Source organism: Musca autumnalis, unplaced genomic scaffold (genome assembly GCF_047663935.1).
Source record: "Musca autumnalis isolate F117 unplaced genomic scaffold, ASM4766393v1 scaffold_2, whole genome shotgun sequence".
Lineage (NCBI taxonomy): Eukaryota > Metazoa > Arthropoda > Insecta > Diptera > Muscidae > Musca > Musca autumnalis.
In genome coordinates, this window is record NW_027411755.1 from 185,870,361 (window position 1) to 185,884,493 (window position 14,133).

The window sequence follows — 14,133 nt, forward strand, 5'->3', positions numbered from 1 at the left end:
TTCAGATTTGTATATAGCTCCCATATATATTTTCGCCCGATTTGACGTATTTGCTGCACCAAACACGCTATATACGTCCAATTTTGATGAAATTTTGAATGTGTGACTGAATTCGGTCTAGAAATAAATGTGCCAAATTATTTCGAAATCGGTTCAAATTTGGATATAGCTCCCATATATATGTTCGCCCGATTTCACGAATTTGCTGCACCAAACACGCTATATACATCCGATTTTTATGAAATTTGGAATGTTTGACTGAATTCGGTCTAGAAATAAGTGTGCCAAATTATATAGAAATCGGTTCAGATTTGGATACAGCTCCCATATATATTTTCGGCCGATTTCACGTATTTTCTGTACCAAACACGCTATATATTTCCGATTTCGATGAAATTTGGAATGTGTGACTGAATTCAGTCTAGAAATAAATGAGCCAATTTATATCGAAATCGGTTCAGATTTGGATATAGCACCCATATATATTTTCGGCTGATTTCGCGTATTTGCTGCTCCAAACACGCTATATAAGTCCGATTTCAATGATATTTGGAATGTGTGACTGAATTCGGTCTGGAAATAAATGTGCCAAATTATATCAAAATCGGTTAAGATCTGGATATAGCTCCGATTTATATTTTACATATTCACAGTGGTGTAGGGTATCATATAGTCGGCCTCGACCGACTTTGATCCTTTCCTCACTGGTTTAATTTAATTCAATTAGTATACAAAAATTTATTTATATTAAAGTTAATTCATATTCGAAACGTATTGAACAAATCATTTTTTGAAAGAAAAAATAATTTATCACCCCGGAATCTCAAAATATATCCCAATAGTGGACCATTTTTCGTAATGTACTCTTAAACGCCAGAAAGTCGCCAAAACTTTAAAAACAAATGTACAATTGTATCTGAAATTATTGGAATTGTTAACCGATTACCGAAATTTAAATATAAAGTGCAAAAACTTTTCAAAAAGTGTTTAAGGTCGATGATTCATTCAAGGAAATGTTCGATTTGGAAGGGGTTTATAGAAAGAAGATCCATAAAATGCACCCTTATGTGAAGAAGGATCAACTTATAACACCATTTGTTATTACAAATTACACGTCTGAATAACACCGAAGACCTATTACTACCAAACTGTCAACAAAGCACTAGGTGAACACGTAGCACATGAGTATGTTTAAAGGTATAACCCCTTTCTAACAACAAAGGATTTTGAGGTTTGCTGAAATTGGTTAAAATCCATGAAAGTAGGCATATACTATTAAAAATAAATGTTTTCTGGATTATTGAATTTAAATTTAATCGTTTTAAGCTCCGGGAAGCATATTATCTTGTGGTATCACTAGACTATCTCCCATTTGCCTTATGTTTAGAAAATTATTGAAATTTGCGTAGGTCCCATAGCGATGAACATAGGTTTATCGTGGCATACATCACGACATATCGGTAAAATTCAGTCCAGATGGATAAGTATTTATAAAATCAATAGCTCACAACATCATATTACAGTTTTTAATGAAAATTTTTGTGGCAAACGGACTTTACAGATGCACACTGCTGGTGGGTACATCCCAATATTCGCAAATTTACAAAGATGAACAAGAATATGATGTTTTATTTGATGTTTCTATGAACTACTTGCATCAATGAATTTGTTTACATGTGAAAAATTCGATAAAAACACTAAAAAAAAACTGAAATTTCCATCACTCCTTCGGACCCAAAGTGTACCCCATATAATTCCCTTCTGACACTGAAATTTCGGAGACTGGTGGAGAGTATAACTAGCAGATTGGAACTTATTCCCAAACGAAAGGGATTGAAAACTGAATATGGACGAAAATATTGAAACTATTCACAATATTAGTGATTCTTTTAAGATGTGCTTATTACGTGTCCAGTGAATTTAGGACATTTTTTACATTTTTGGAGGTTATTCAAATTGACAGTTATTTTTCAGTTTCTATATTGCGTTTTATTCTTTAAGCATACTACTGAGAATATATTAGTACAAATACTTCATTAAATACAACTACTTTTGAAGGTCTTTTTAGGCGAAATAAATGTTGGTAGTGGGGTGCGCTAATTGTGTGACCAACACTGTAGCTCCCATATATATTTTCGGCCGAGTTGACGTATTTGCTGCACCAAACACGCTATATACATATGTTTGATGTCGATGAAATATAGAACGTGTGACTGAATTCAGTCTAAAAATAAATGTGCCAAATTACATCAAAATCAGATTTGGTCCCATATATATTTTCGAATTTGGTACGAAAGTCTCTATTACTCATAGGATGTTAGGTATTGATCGGTCACAAAAATGTCTGAAATGCAGTAGTAATCTCTCCCACAGAAATTTGTGAGTATAGGTTCACGTTTTTGGTATTTTCAAAGTTTTAGCCGAAATTGCTAAAAATTGGTATTTAGCTTATAGCTCTGTTCCAGAACTAAATAGTTTTTACAATTTTTACCACTTTTACACATTTTGCGTTCCCGTACACAAAATTTATATGAAAATCGTTTACGACTTTTACAACTTATGGCCATATGTTTCATACAAAAATAGCAGTTCCAAGAGGTCACACAATTTCTCTACGAAAAACTGGAGCTATATGTAAAATAAAATTCAGCGGACAGCAGCTGTGAATACAAATAAAACCACATTGTAATAATAGTTGTGTCTTTTTACTTTTTCAGTAATAATTATTCAGTAATTTCTTTTCAGAGAGTAAGAGAGATTTTACTCTTTGATACGAAAATAGAGAAAAAAGTAAAAAGACAGCATTTAGTAAACTTTAGCAAGATAACAGTTGATAACCAAAACAAAAACATTGACGCCAATGCATGAAAGAAAAATTAACTCCAAAGCAATGAAAAAGTTCTTCAATTTTAACCAAAATAAATAAAAAATAATTAATACGTTAATAAAATAATCAATAAATATAGCTGAATCGTAATATTTATAGTATTTTTCCACAAAAATCAGATAAATATTGAGCAGCTGACCATTAGCAGATGATTAAAACAGCTGATTAAACAGCTGATCGAACTTGCTAAATGTTGCTGGGAAAATTCTTTCAGCAACTTTTAGCAATTTCTCAGCAAACAACTGTCAAAATTGTTCTCTCATTTCGCTCTCTTTTACTGAACTTTTGTGTAAAAAGACAGCATTTAGTAACATTTCGTAATAATTATTACAAATTATCACGTAAAAAGACACAGCTAATGTAAACGTACAAAATTATACATATGTTTTTGTTAGTACTCGGTAATCCGGACAATTTGATAATCCGGACACCGCCGAAACATGTCGTGTCCGGATTACCGAGATTAAACTGTATGTATGTGTTATAATCCCGGTTAACTTCAGATAGACTACAACGACTCAATTGAAGGGTCTACTATTTCTGCCAAATTTTGCTAGAATTTTAATTTGCTGTTATTAGTTTTATTCTCTCTTTCTCTCTTATGATTTAACAAATGATAATGGTAAAAGTTTGTTTAAAGTTTAAAGAAGTTTATAATGAATAATATTAGCTCTGTTCCAGAACTAAAAAGTTTTTACAATTTTTACCACTTTTACACATTTTGCGTTCCCGTACACAAAATTTATATGAAAATCGTTTACGTCTTTTACAAGTTTTACGACTTTTACCACTTTATAAAGTACGGGAACAGGCCAATTGTTATTTCCATTTTAGAAAAAATCGAATAAAAACATACGGAAAACTTTATTAAAAACGGTGGTATATTTTGGAAATATAAAATTCAGCGGACAGCAGCAGTGAATACAAATAAAACCACATTGTAATAATAGCTGTGTCTTTATACTTTTTCAGTAATATTAACTCAGTAACTCGATTTCAGAGAGTAAGAACAATTATACGGCAAAAGAGAGAAAAGTAAAAAGACAGAATTTTGTAAAATTTAGCAAGATAACAGTCGATTACCAAAACAAAAACATTGGCGCCAATGTATGAAAGAAAAGCTAAATGGAAAGATGTAAACAACTTCTTCAATTTAAAAAAAAAATAATAATAAGAAATAGAAGATTAATAAAATAATCAATAAATGAAAATCAGCTGATCGATCTTGCTAAATGTTGCTGGGAAAAATTCTTTTAGCAACCTTTAGCAAGTATTCAGCAAACAACTGTCAAACTTGTTATCTCATTTCGATCTCTTTTACTGAACTTTTATGTAAAAAGGCAGCATTTACCCCCTGTTTTTGTAAAAATCTTTATTCTTCTCACACGAATTGTCAAATTTTGTAGATCGATTTACTCGCTTTAGCGCAAATGAGGAGCGCTGATTTTTAAATGAGGAATTCTTAACGATATATTGAACGGGTATACGAAAAATTAGGTATGTATGTCTTCTGGGGCAGAGCTATGGATGCCTAAATTATAACGAATATAGACGAACGAACAAAAATTTGTTACAAAAACAGGGGGTTAGTAACATTTCGTAATAATTATTACAAATTATAACGTAAAAATACACAACACTTTATTTAGGTATTTAGATTTCGATTAAAGATTGTGATTTTTGGGGGAAAATATTCAGAATATCGAATCAAACATCCAAATAGCTTCCGAGTTTCGGATCAAACAGCATTTAGTTACCATATCTCGATTTTTCAGAATTTATTTCAAAATTTATCAGAGTCTGGAAACAAATCTCCGAAAAGAAATCTATTTTCAGTCAGTTTTCGAATATATCTTCAGAGTTTTGTCTGAAATTGTTACGAAAATCATAATTTGCCTCATAATTTTCTTTCGAATTCTAAACGAATTCGCATGGAAACTCGAACATTCTTTTCGAATTTCTCTCAACAAAACGTTCAGAATTCTGTGAAACGCTTCATACAAATTGTCCGAATTCTTACGATCTCGGCAAAAATGGTTTAGTGGGAATATTTCAACCCGCATACTTACGAACATATTGGGGGTTATCATGGACGGCAATTCTCCGTGAATTTTTTCACTTTCTCCCTTAAGTTGCAACGGCGGAAAAACAAAACTCACGGGAAAATTTCATTCATGATAACCCCCATTGTCAATCACTCCTACGAAGAACATCTGTCTTGTGGATGTGTATCTTCAAAAAACCATCTGTATTTTTGGCATAACTATGTTCTACCTTGGCAATTGTTTGTGACAATTAGACATCCTGCAGCTTGTTACTCAATTTCACGGTTCGTTATCTTCATCGACAATCTTTAAAAAGAGAAATCCAAAAAGTGAATAGGATACTTTGTAGACGACTGCAACTATATACGAGTATGTAGGTATACTACACAAAAGTGAGTGTATTTTTGACACCCACTGTACAATTTTCAATAAATTTATTTTTTTATTTTTGTTATAGATTAAAAAATTCGAAAATATGTCAAAATCTGTATTATTGTAGTTTTTTGTTGTAGTAGCTAGCTCTCTCTCTCGGTCGTTCACTCGCTCTCAATCTCACAATTCAGTGGGTTAAGACCGTTATCTGTATTGGAATTTGTTGGTGGAACTAAGAAGACTACGGGCAGAGAAAAAAGCAGGTGGCATTTTTGTGGGAAAAGAAGAGTAAAATAAGCAGTTGAGTCTGTCGTTATGTTGTTTTTGCTTTTCGGTTACTGGTGGCTGGCTGTTAGCTGGCTATTCGAAGAGCAGCGAACCAACAAGCATTTCAGTCGATGTTTTTCTTCGGTTGTGCGGACAGGCAAAATTTCGAAAACAAAATTTTGAAAACAAACCAAAAAAAAAAAACAAAAATAATAAAAATGCTGGAGCATTAAAAAATAACAAATAATTAAAAAGTGCATATTTAACAGAAAAATATTGGAAATATTTAACAAAAATAAGAAATTAAATTGTAACTAAAACAACCTAACTTAAAAAACCGCTGGAATGTCGGCAGTTCTGTTTATTGTTACCATACCCACAGAGGAAGAGGAACAACGTCTGAAACAGAATATCCTGGGTCATAAATATGATGCCAAATCCGAGAAAGCGGAGACGGCCACTTTAGCTGGTGGTATTTCATTGAAAAGTGCAACAGGAGTTGTGGCACCAAGCATTAATAGTCGGACTCCCTCAACAGCTGTGTTGACCCAAACACCCACAGGCACAAGGAAAACCACAAATGCCAGTGAAGCCACCACCACAGGTGGGGATACAGAAAGTGTTTCAATTGCCTTGGAACAACAACAAACCGTATCTATTAGTTCTGATAATAATAGCACCACCAACAATGCCACTGCCACCACCACCACTGCCGCCGCAGATGATAACACAACTCCAAATCAATTTGGTACCTTTCCCAAGCGACGAAGAAAATCGGAATATTTAATAAAACCTCATGAAGGACAATCGCTAAAATCCAATGGCATTGGTGGCAGTTTGAAAAGTATTAACAAAATTCATACCCCAGTAAGTTATGAAACCGAAAGACCCTTGCAGAAGAGTTTTCCTAACTCCATGCATTATTTTGCAGAATTTCCTCAAAGAAAGACTTACCTCTGGCCAGGATAATGCATCGATAAAAACGAAATCCAGCAAAAAGAAAGAACCCACTGCCGATACGGAATTGACCTATGACACTTGCATGGAGACCGTGTTAAGGGTCATACTCAAACGCTGTCAAATACCCAATGCCATGTGGGCAAAGGATGAAAATGGTCGCAGGTATCAGGTAAGCAAAACACACAAATTACCCCAAAAATATAAAAAAATCCATAAATCAGCAGCCAGGAAGGGCATGTTAGGCATATCCACTAACTAAATTACCTTTTGACGTTACTCTTGGGGTCGATGTTGTTGTCGTTCCGCTGCTCTAATAGTATTTGTATTTGCTAATTCCCAAACTAAAAATAAAAATCATTTACTTATGTGGTTATTTATGTTTAGATTACGCCGCTTTGTGACAATTCGACCAAAACAAACCGAAAGAGGAAAAATCAAAGCAAAAAGTACCTATTGGCGTTTTTTTGCTAGTTTATTTTTACCCACTTTTTTATATCCTCCCATAATGTCTTGCCTGCCCCCTTCTTAATGATGTCATCCCAAAATGTCGTCATTTGCTAAACAAAATTCACCAGAATTGCACCGCGCTCTTGTTGAATTCATTTCAGGGTCATCAGCAGCAACAAGCGCGAAAAATTATTTTCCCACCAAAAAACCACCAACAACATAAATGACTTAGTGATAGACAATTTTCGAATTCCATTTTCTTTGTTGTTCGTTGAGCAATTGTTGGTATTTTTAGTCAGTCTATACCACCAGCAGGTTGGAAAGGTATTATGTGGTTATTTTTATGTAAAGTCATTAAAAATTTAAGGCCTAAATAACTCTTATTAACCCTCATTCTGTAATGAGAGGTAAATATGAGAAGATCAACTACTTACACCTACTATATACACTTTTTCATGCGCTCAAACCAATTGTTGAAGCACTTTTTCCACACCGATTGAGACACCTCCAAAACATGGTTTTTAACACTTCAACAGCATCTTCTGGCGACGAATATCATTGACCACGTATTTTCTTCCTGACAGAATTTAGTAAACTTTAGCAAAATAACAGTTGAATACCACAAAAAAAACATTGGCGCCAATATATGTATGTATGAAAGAAAAACCAAATTGAAAGCAGTGTAAAAGTTCCATAATTTTAAGTAAAATAAATAAAAAGATAAATAATAGATTAATAAAATAATTACAATTGGTCTGTTCCAGTACTGCAAGAATCTACTAATTTTTACTATTTTTTTCGATAACATAAAGGAAAAAATGTTATCGTAGTAAAAAATAGTAGCTTCTTGCAGGTTCTGGAACAGAGAATATATTTGCAGTGTTTTTCGACAAAAATCAAACAAATATTAGGTCTGTACGATAACCCAAAAATTTGTACAAATTCGTAAAAAGTTTTACTGAATGCTGTTCGATAACAAATTTGTCCAGTAAAAGAGAGCGAGATGAGAGAGATTTTTTGACAGTTCTGTGACTGAGAACTTGCAAAATTTTGCTGGGAAAATTTGCCCCATAAAAATTTGTAAGTTTGGCCAACTGACTTTTAATCAGCTGTTCAATGTAAACAAGATGAAATGTTAACATTTTTGACCAAGAAAATTTCAAAATTTCACATTTTTTTAGATCCTAAGGCGTTGTGGATAGGATTATTGCTTTGTTCCATTGGTTTTGTTCCATTTGGATTAAAATATCAAAAGAAACGAAAACAATGTTCATACATTCTCGGTAACAGCTGACTTTCTTGCCTGCTCTCACAAAGTGTTGTTTGATAACTTTCAGAAATTTTTCTTGCTTGAGAGAGTAAAATTCACTGAGAGAAGTTGCTGGAACTTGCCGAGTATTTATTGCTGGTAAAGTTATCGTATTAGCCAACTGTCATCAACATATGATTGAAAAAACAGCTGATCGAACATGCTAAATGTTGCTGGGAAAAATTCTTCTAGCAATCTTTAGCAAGTTCTCAGCAAACAATTGTCAAAATTGTTCTCTCATTTCGCTCACTTCTACTGAACTTTTATGTAAAAAGACAGCATTTAGCATTGGTGTCCAAAATATATGAGAGAGAATTGATGGGAGAGTAATGTCCCTTTATTAAACCACGGCTGACATAGCTCTCATTTAAATTCGTTATTCTCTGTTGTTACGACAACGTGAAGGCGTTGACATCAATGGCATTTAGTAACATTTCGTAATAATTAGTATAAATTATCACGTAAAAAAGACACACCTATTGTCATGGCGAACACTGATTCGTCTTCTCTTGATCGTTTTTTCGCATTTCTCAGGAGACTTCAGGCAAACAAACTGTAGTGCACCGAAAAAAATTTTATTAACGTAATTCGATAAAATTATTTGATCACAAAGTAAAAATACAACTGATAAAATATTTTACATATTGACTAAAATATTTATCGATTTTTTATATTGAACTGATAAAATGGAATATGTGGAATATTTTGATAAATATTTATGTCAATATGTGAAATATTTTATCAGTTATACTTTTACTTTGTGATCAAATAATATTATCGAATTTTGTTAATATGACAATTTTTTTATCGCCGGAAAATCGATAAATTTTTGATTGAATCTTTGAATTTCTTTATCAAATGAGTAACATTTTTTTCTGTGTGTATCACTAAGAATTAACCATCCTACTACTATGTTTACATTTACGAAATTCACTAGATATCAACTGTCAATTGCTTTGCCTATACGTCAAATGAAAACTCATCTGAAATCGACTGGATTTCATTTGACGTTTGAGCAATGGAATTGACAGTTGAAATCGAGTGGATTTCGTAAATGTAAACATAGTATACGTTTCTCAAGCCGTATAGTAGCCACATGGTCAGTTTAACAGAAGAAACAGGCCACCAGTTGCTTCGAAATGTTTCTTCAATGAACAACTTTCGATGGAATTGGCTCACCTTCGAAGAACGTCACGTTCGATTGCTGTTTTGTTTCGGAATCTAAACGTCGTTGAAGCACCGTGATCGTATTTATTCACAATTTCTTTGCTCAAATTGACAAGAACCTTTTTGAGCGATTCTTTTTGTCAAAAGAATGTCAAATGGCGTCAAGTCACTGTAAACAACATACCACATCATCGTATGTCAAACTGTCCTGAGTAAGTTCTGGACAAAAACTGTCTAATTTTCAAAAAAAAAAAATCACATGGCGTCAAGTCACACAACACAACACATGATCATATGTCAAACTGTTCTGAGTATGTTTAGGATAAAAACTCTCAAATTTTCCAAAAAAAAAATTCAAACGGTGTCTGCTAGGTTAGAAACTTTTCTAGTTCCCTTCGTAATTTTATGGAAATGCTAACTGGAGAGCTTGTAATAGATGATATGGAAATGCAAGCTGGAGAGATTGTATTTAATAAGTTAGTTTAACCAATTGAATTGTTTATCAATATTTGATGAAAATATGTACATACATACATGTATGAAATAGTATTTATAAACATTCTGCTTATGTTAATGAAAAATGATTAAATAATCACGTTCGGAGTTCGACGCAGGGTTTACTAAGTTATTGAGGAATTTATTGCTAATTTGCTAATTTATTTATCGAAATTAAGTCATACATTTTTCGTTTGATGCCAGCAAATCTAGTGCAAAATTTTTAATCGATGAGAAGCTAATTTTTTTAAGTTGTTACAAATGCTATTGCTGTTAAGTCACAGTCTTAAATTTCAGCCATTTCGGTTGGATAATATCCCTGTAGGAAATGTCAATAATGAATCTATACTGACTTACTACTGACATTGTCAACAGTACTATTGACAAATTGTAGACAACTCATGTAAATTCCTATAGAACATTTTGTATAAACGTGTCATTCGAAAGTCACTAGTGATATTGGAACTAGTAAGTCAGTCGGGGACGATGTGTTGTCATTGGAGGTAGTAAGTCAATAGAGACATTGGATGGATGTAGTGAGTCAATAGTTCATGAAGGGTCATATGGAGACATTGGTACCAGAGTTTCACTATTAGATTGTTTGGTTTATTTGAAACTTTCTGGTAGATATAAAGCTACATACATATATAAATAGTACATTTAGAAACTCAATGGATTTCGTTATTAGAGAATGAACTTAACTCAAGCACTAGACTTTTGTTTAAATTGTAAATTTTAATAATGAAAGTAAAAGTAAAGATTGTTGACAACATGTTGACAAAGTCACCATAATAGTAGACAAAGTGGTGACATGTCGACACTTGACCCCAGGCTTCCTGCAGGGGTCTCTAAAACAGCGACGACCATCAAAATACAATCGAAATGAAAGCATGTGTGAATGTATGAGTGAAAAAAGCAACAACCAAATGATTTTGTTTCTTGTTTGTTTTGTTCACGCACAGTGTACGTGAGGGAGAAAAGGAAATTCAAAGACAACTTAGTAGGATCGCTGAGTATACTATCTTTGCAAAGAAGAGCATCTCTGCTCTAAAACCTTAAAAATACCGAAAATCGCCCGGAGAAGTTCTGTAGCCCCAACGAAGACTAAATACCAGCCATTTTTGTTGTATTATAAGACTGAAATCTTCAAAATGCTGAAATTCGGATTGAACCGTTATATGCATGGGCCAAATCAGAACGTGAACCGATGTAGCCTACCCCTTTTTAAATAACGCACATTCCAGGGGTAATGAAAACTTTTGTATCAAATTATATATAAATATCAACCTTTTCTATTTCGGAAGAACAATGTAGCATAAACCTTCAAAATTCTCAAATCCAGGAAGTTCCGTTATATAAAAACGTGGGCCATTACCTACAGAAATGTTTTTCGGGTTTATAATGTGGCTAAAACCTTTAAAATATTGAAAATCTGGAGGTACCGTTATTAATATCAAAACGTAGTCCTGTACCGACCATTCTCTATTTTAATCCCCCATTGAGACATAATACTAAAATTCAGATACTTCTGTTGGATAATGTGTATAAAACCTTACAAATTCCCAAAATCGTTACCTGGGTTGTTGGGGCTATATCAAAACATGAAGCTATACCTACAATTCCCTGTAGAAATTTTTTTTTTACCCACAACTTTTAGCCATTTCGGGTGGAAAAATCTATGAGTATATCAAAACCTAACGAAACTTACCCCCAGTTTTTGTAAAAGTTTTTATTCTTCTCACACGAATTGTCAAATTTTGTGGATCGATTTACTCGCCTCAGCGCAAATGTAGAGCTCTGATATTTAAAAGAGGAATTCTTAACTATATATGGAACGCGTCTACGAAACATTAGGTCCGTATGTCATCTGGGGGCTGAGATATGGATGCCTGAATTATTACGAATATAGACGAACGAACAAAAAATAGTTACAAAAACAGGGGGTTAATACCAAATTTCAGCTAATTCGGTTGGATAATGTGGTTAAATGCTTGAAAATATTGAAAAGTGGGAGGTTTCGTTCTTTGGAGGCTATATCAAAAGGTGGTTCGAAAGAACATCAAATATCCAATTTCAGCCTTTTCGATATACCAATACTGATAAAACCTTGAAAATACCGAAAATCGGGAAGTTTAGTACTGTGGGGTCTATACGAAAACATGGACGGATATAACCAATTTCCAATACCAATTCCAGTTCTATTCGTTCACACTAATCCAAATTGTACAAAATTTAGTACCATTTATTACTCTTTGTACCAATAAGCACCAAAACTGTCTCAATATTACAGTAATCTTAATTACAAATTTCAGAATTCCAGCACTATCCGTTCGCTCAGATCCAAATTGTACCAAATTTAGTTCTTTCGTATCCATAAGTACGAATTTCCAAAACTACCTCAATCGTACACTTCAACTGTAATCTTTATTCCAAATTTTAGGATTCCAGCTCTATTCGTTTACCCAAACTTAATTGCGCCAAAGTTTGGGTAAGAATTTAGAAAACCATAAGTAAGAATTTAGAAAACTACCTCAATCATACCCTTAATTCCGAATTTAAGGATTCAAGTTCTATCCGTTCACCCAAATCCTAATTATACCAAATTTAGTACCATTAAGTACTTTCCGTAACCATAAGTAAGAATTTACAAAACTACCTCAATGCCACAGTCCAACAGTAATCTTAATTCCAAATTTTAGTTTTCCAGTAGTGGGATTCTGTAACTCATTTTTGCTGTTATCGATAATTGTCGGTAAAATTAAAATGCTTATAATTTCGATAATTAACGAAATTTTTCGGTAAGTTAACGGTGAATAAAAAATATTCGCTCGCCTCTACCGACACAAACAGTGATGCCAACTTTTCTTTATGTTTTTAGTCATAATTTTGCGATTAACTTTTACCGATTTTTGTCGGTAACAGCAAAAATGAGTTACAGAATCCCACTACAGGTCTATCAGTCCACCCAAATCCAATTTGTACCAAGTTTAGTACTTTTGGTACACATATGTAACACCACTTCCCAACCTTGATTCACATACCAAATAGGGATACGCAGTGAAATGCAATAATCGGTTTTTCGATTATACGGTTTTCGTGAAAAACTTAAAACTCGATTTTCGGTTAGTCGATTATTTGAGAGTGCACTTAAATTCGAGTTTCGATTATTCGTTAACCGCGGAAAACCGATCATAATCGAATATTATCGACCATTTTCGTTGATGCAATCTGTGATGTACAAATGTACAAAAAAGTATCGTCCATTATGCGGTTTTAGCACACCCAATAGTCAACTACGACTAATAGTCGTCCACGATTAATAGTCGACTACGAATAATATGTGTGTTCGTTCACTCAAAATTTGTACTAATTGTTACTGGATGTTGTTCGTTTACTCTACAGTACAATGCAAAAGACATTAGTCGATTACAAGAAGTTAATGGACTTGTACAAATTGTTGAGTAAACGAACACACCTAATAATAGACTACGACAAAGGTCGTCTACGAATAATAGTTCACACCGACTTTCGAAAGTCGATTAAGAATTATCGGTTATACGAGGTCTGTACGATAACCCAAAAGTTTGTACAAATTTGTAAAAACTTTTACAAAATGCTGTTCGATAACAAACTTGTAAAGTAAAAGAGAGCGAATTTGGAGAGAATTGTGAGAGAATTTTGGAGAGTTTTGGAGACTTTTGTTACTGAGAACTTACAAGTTTTTGCAAGCAAAATTTTCCTTGTAAGAATTTGCAAGTTTGATCAGCTGATTTAAATTCGAATGTTTTGTGACGGACTTTGCAATTCTTGGCAAAAACATAAACAAACATTTGGTTATTAAAATAACTACAAGATAAAAAAGAAAAGAGATAACTAAATAAATTATGGAAAACGACTTATTTTGTAAAATAACTTATTTTGTAGTTTATGATGATTGTTTTATTTCTAAGGTATAAAATCCCAGCAAAAAGCGGCGCATCCATGGAGTAGGAGGAACACTATGTGGACGGCCAGCCGTTAATATATGATATGGAAAGAGAATTATTGTTGTAGTAATGGATAATCAAACAATTTTCGTAAATTTAAAATTTAATCTTATCCACCAAACTTCTTGTTTGTGAAATCAGCTGACTTCTTGCAAATTGTTGATCGATAACATTCTGCAAATTTTTAGTTTAAAGAGA

General features: G+C 33.2%; 1 protein-coding gene across 1 annotated transcript in view; it reads left to right on the top strand.

Moving 5' to 3' along the window:
• The first annotated feature begins 5,474 nt into the window (after positions 1 to 5,474).
• The window catches only part of LOC141395011 (uncharacterized), a 44,383-nt gene continuing 35,724 nt past the window's right edge, over positions 5,475 to 14,133 (top strand). The window contains exons 1-2 of the mRNA XM_073970314.1: positions 5,475 to 6,438; positions 6,503 to 6,700. Of these exons, the coding sequence (XP_073826415.1) occupies positions 5,917 to 6,438; positions 6,503 to 6,700 (720 nt within the window). The 5' untranslated portion in view covers positions 5,475 to 5,916. The remainder of the gene's footprint in view (positions 6,439 to 6,502; positions 6,701 to 14,133) is intronic.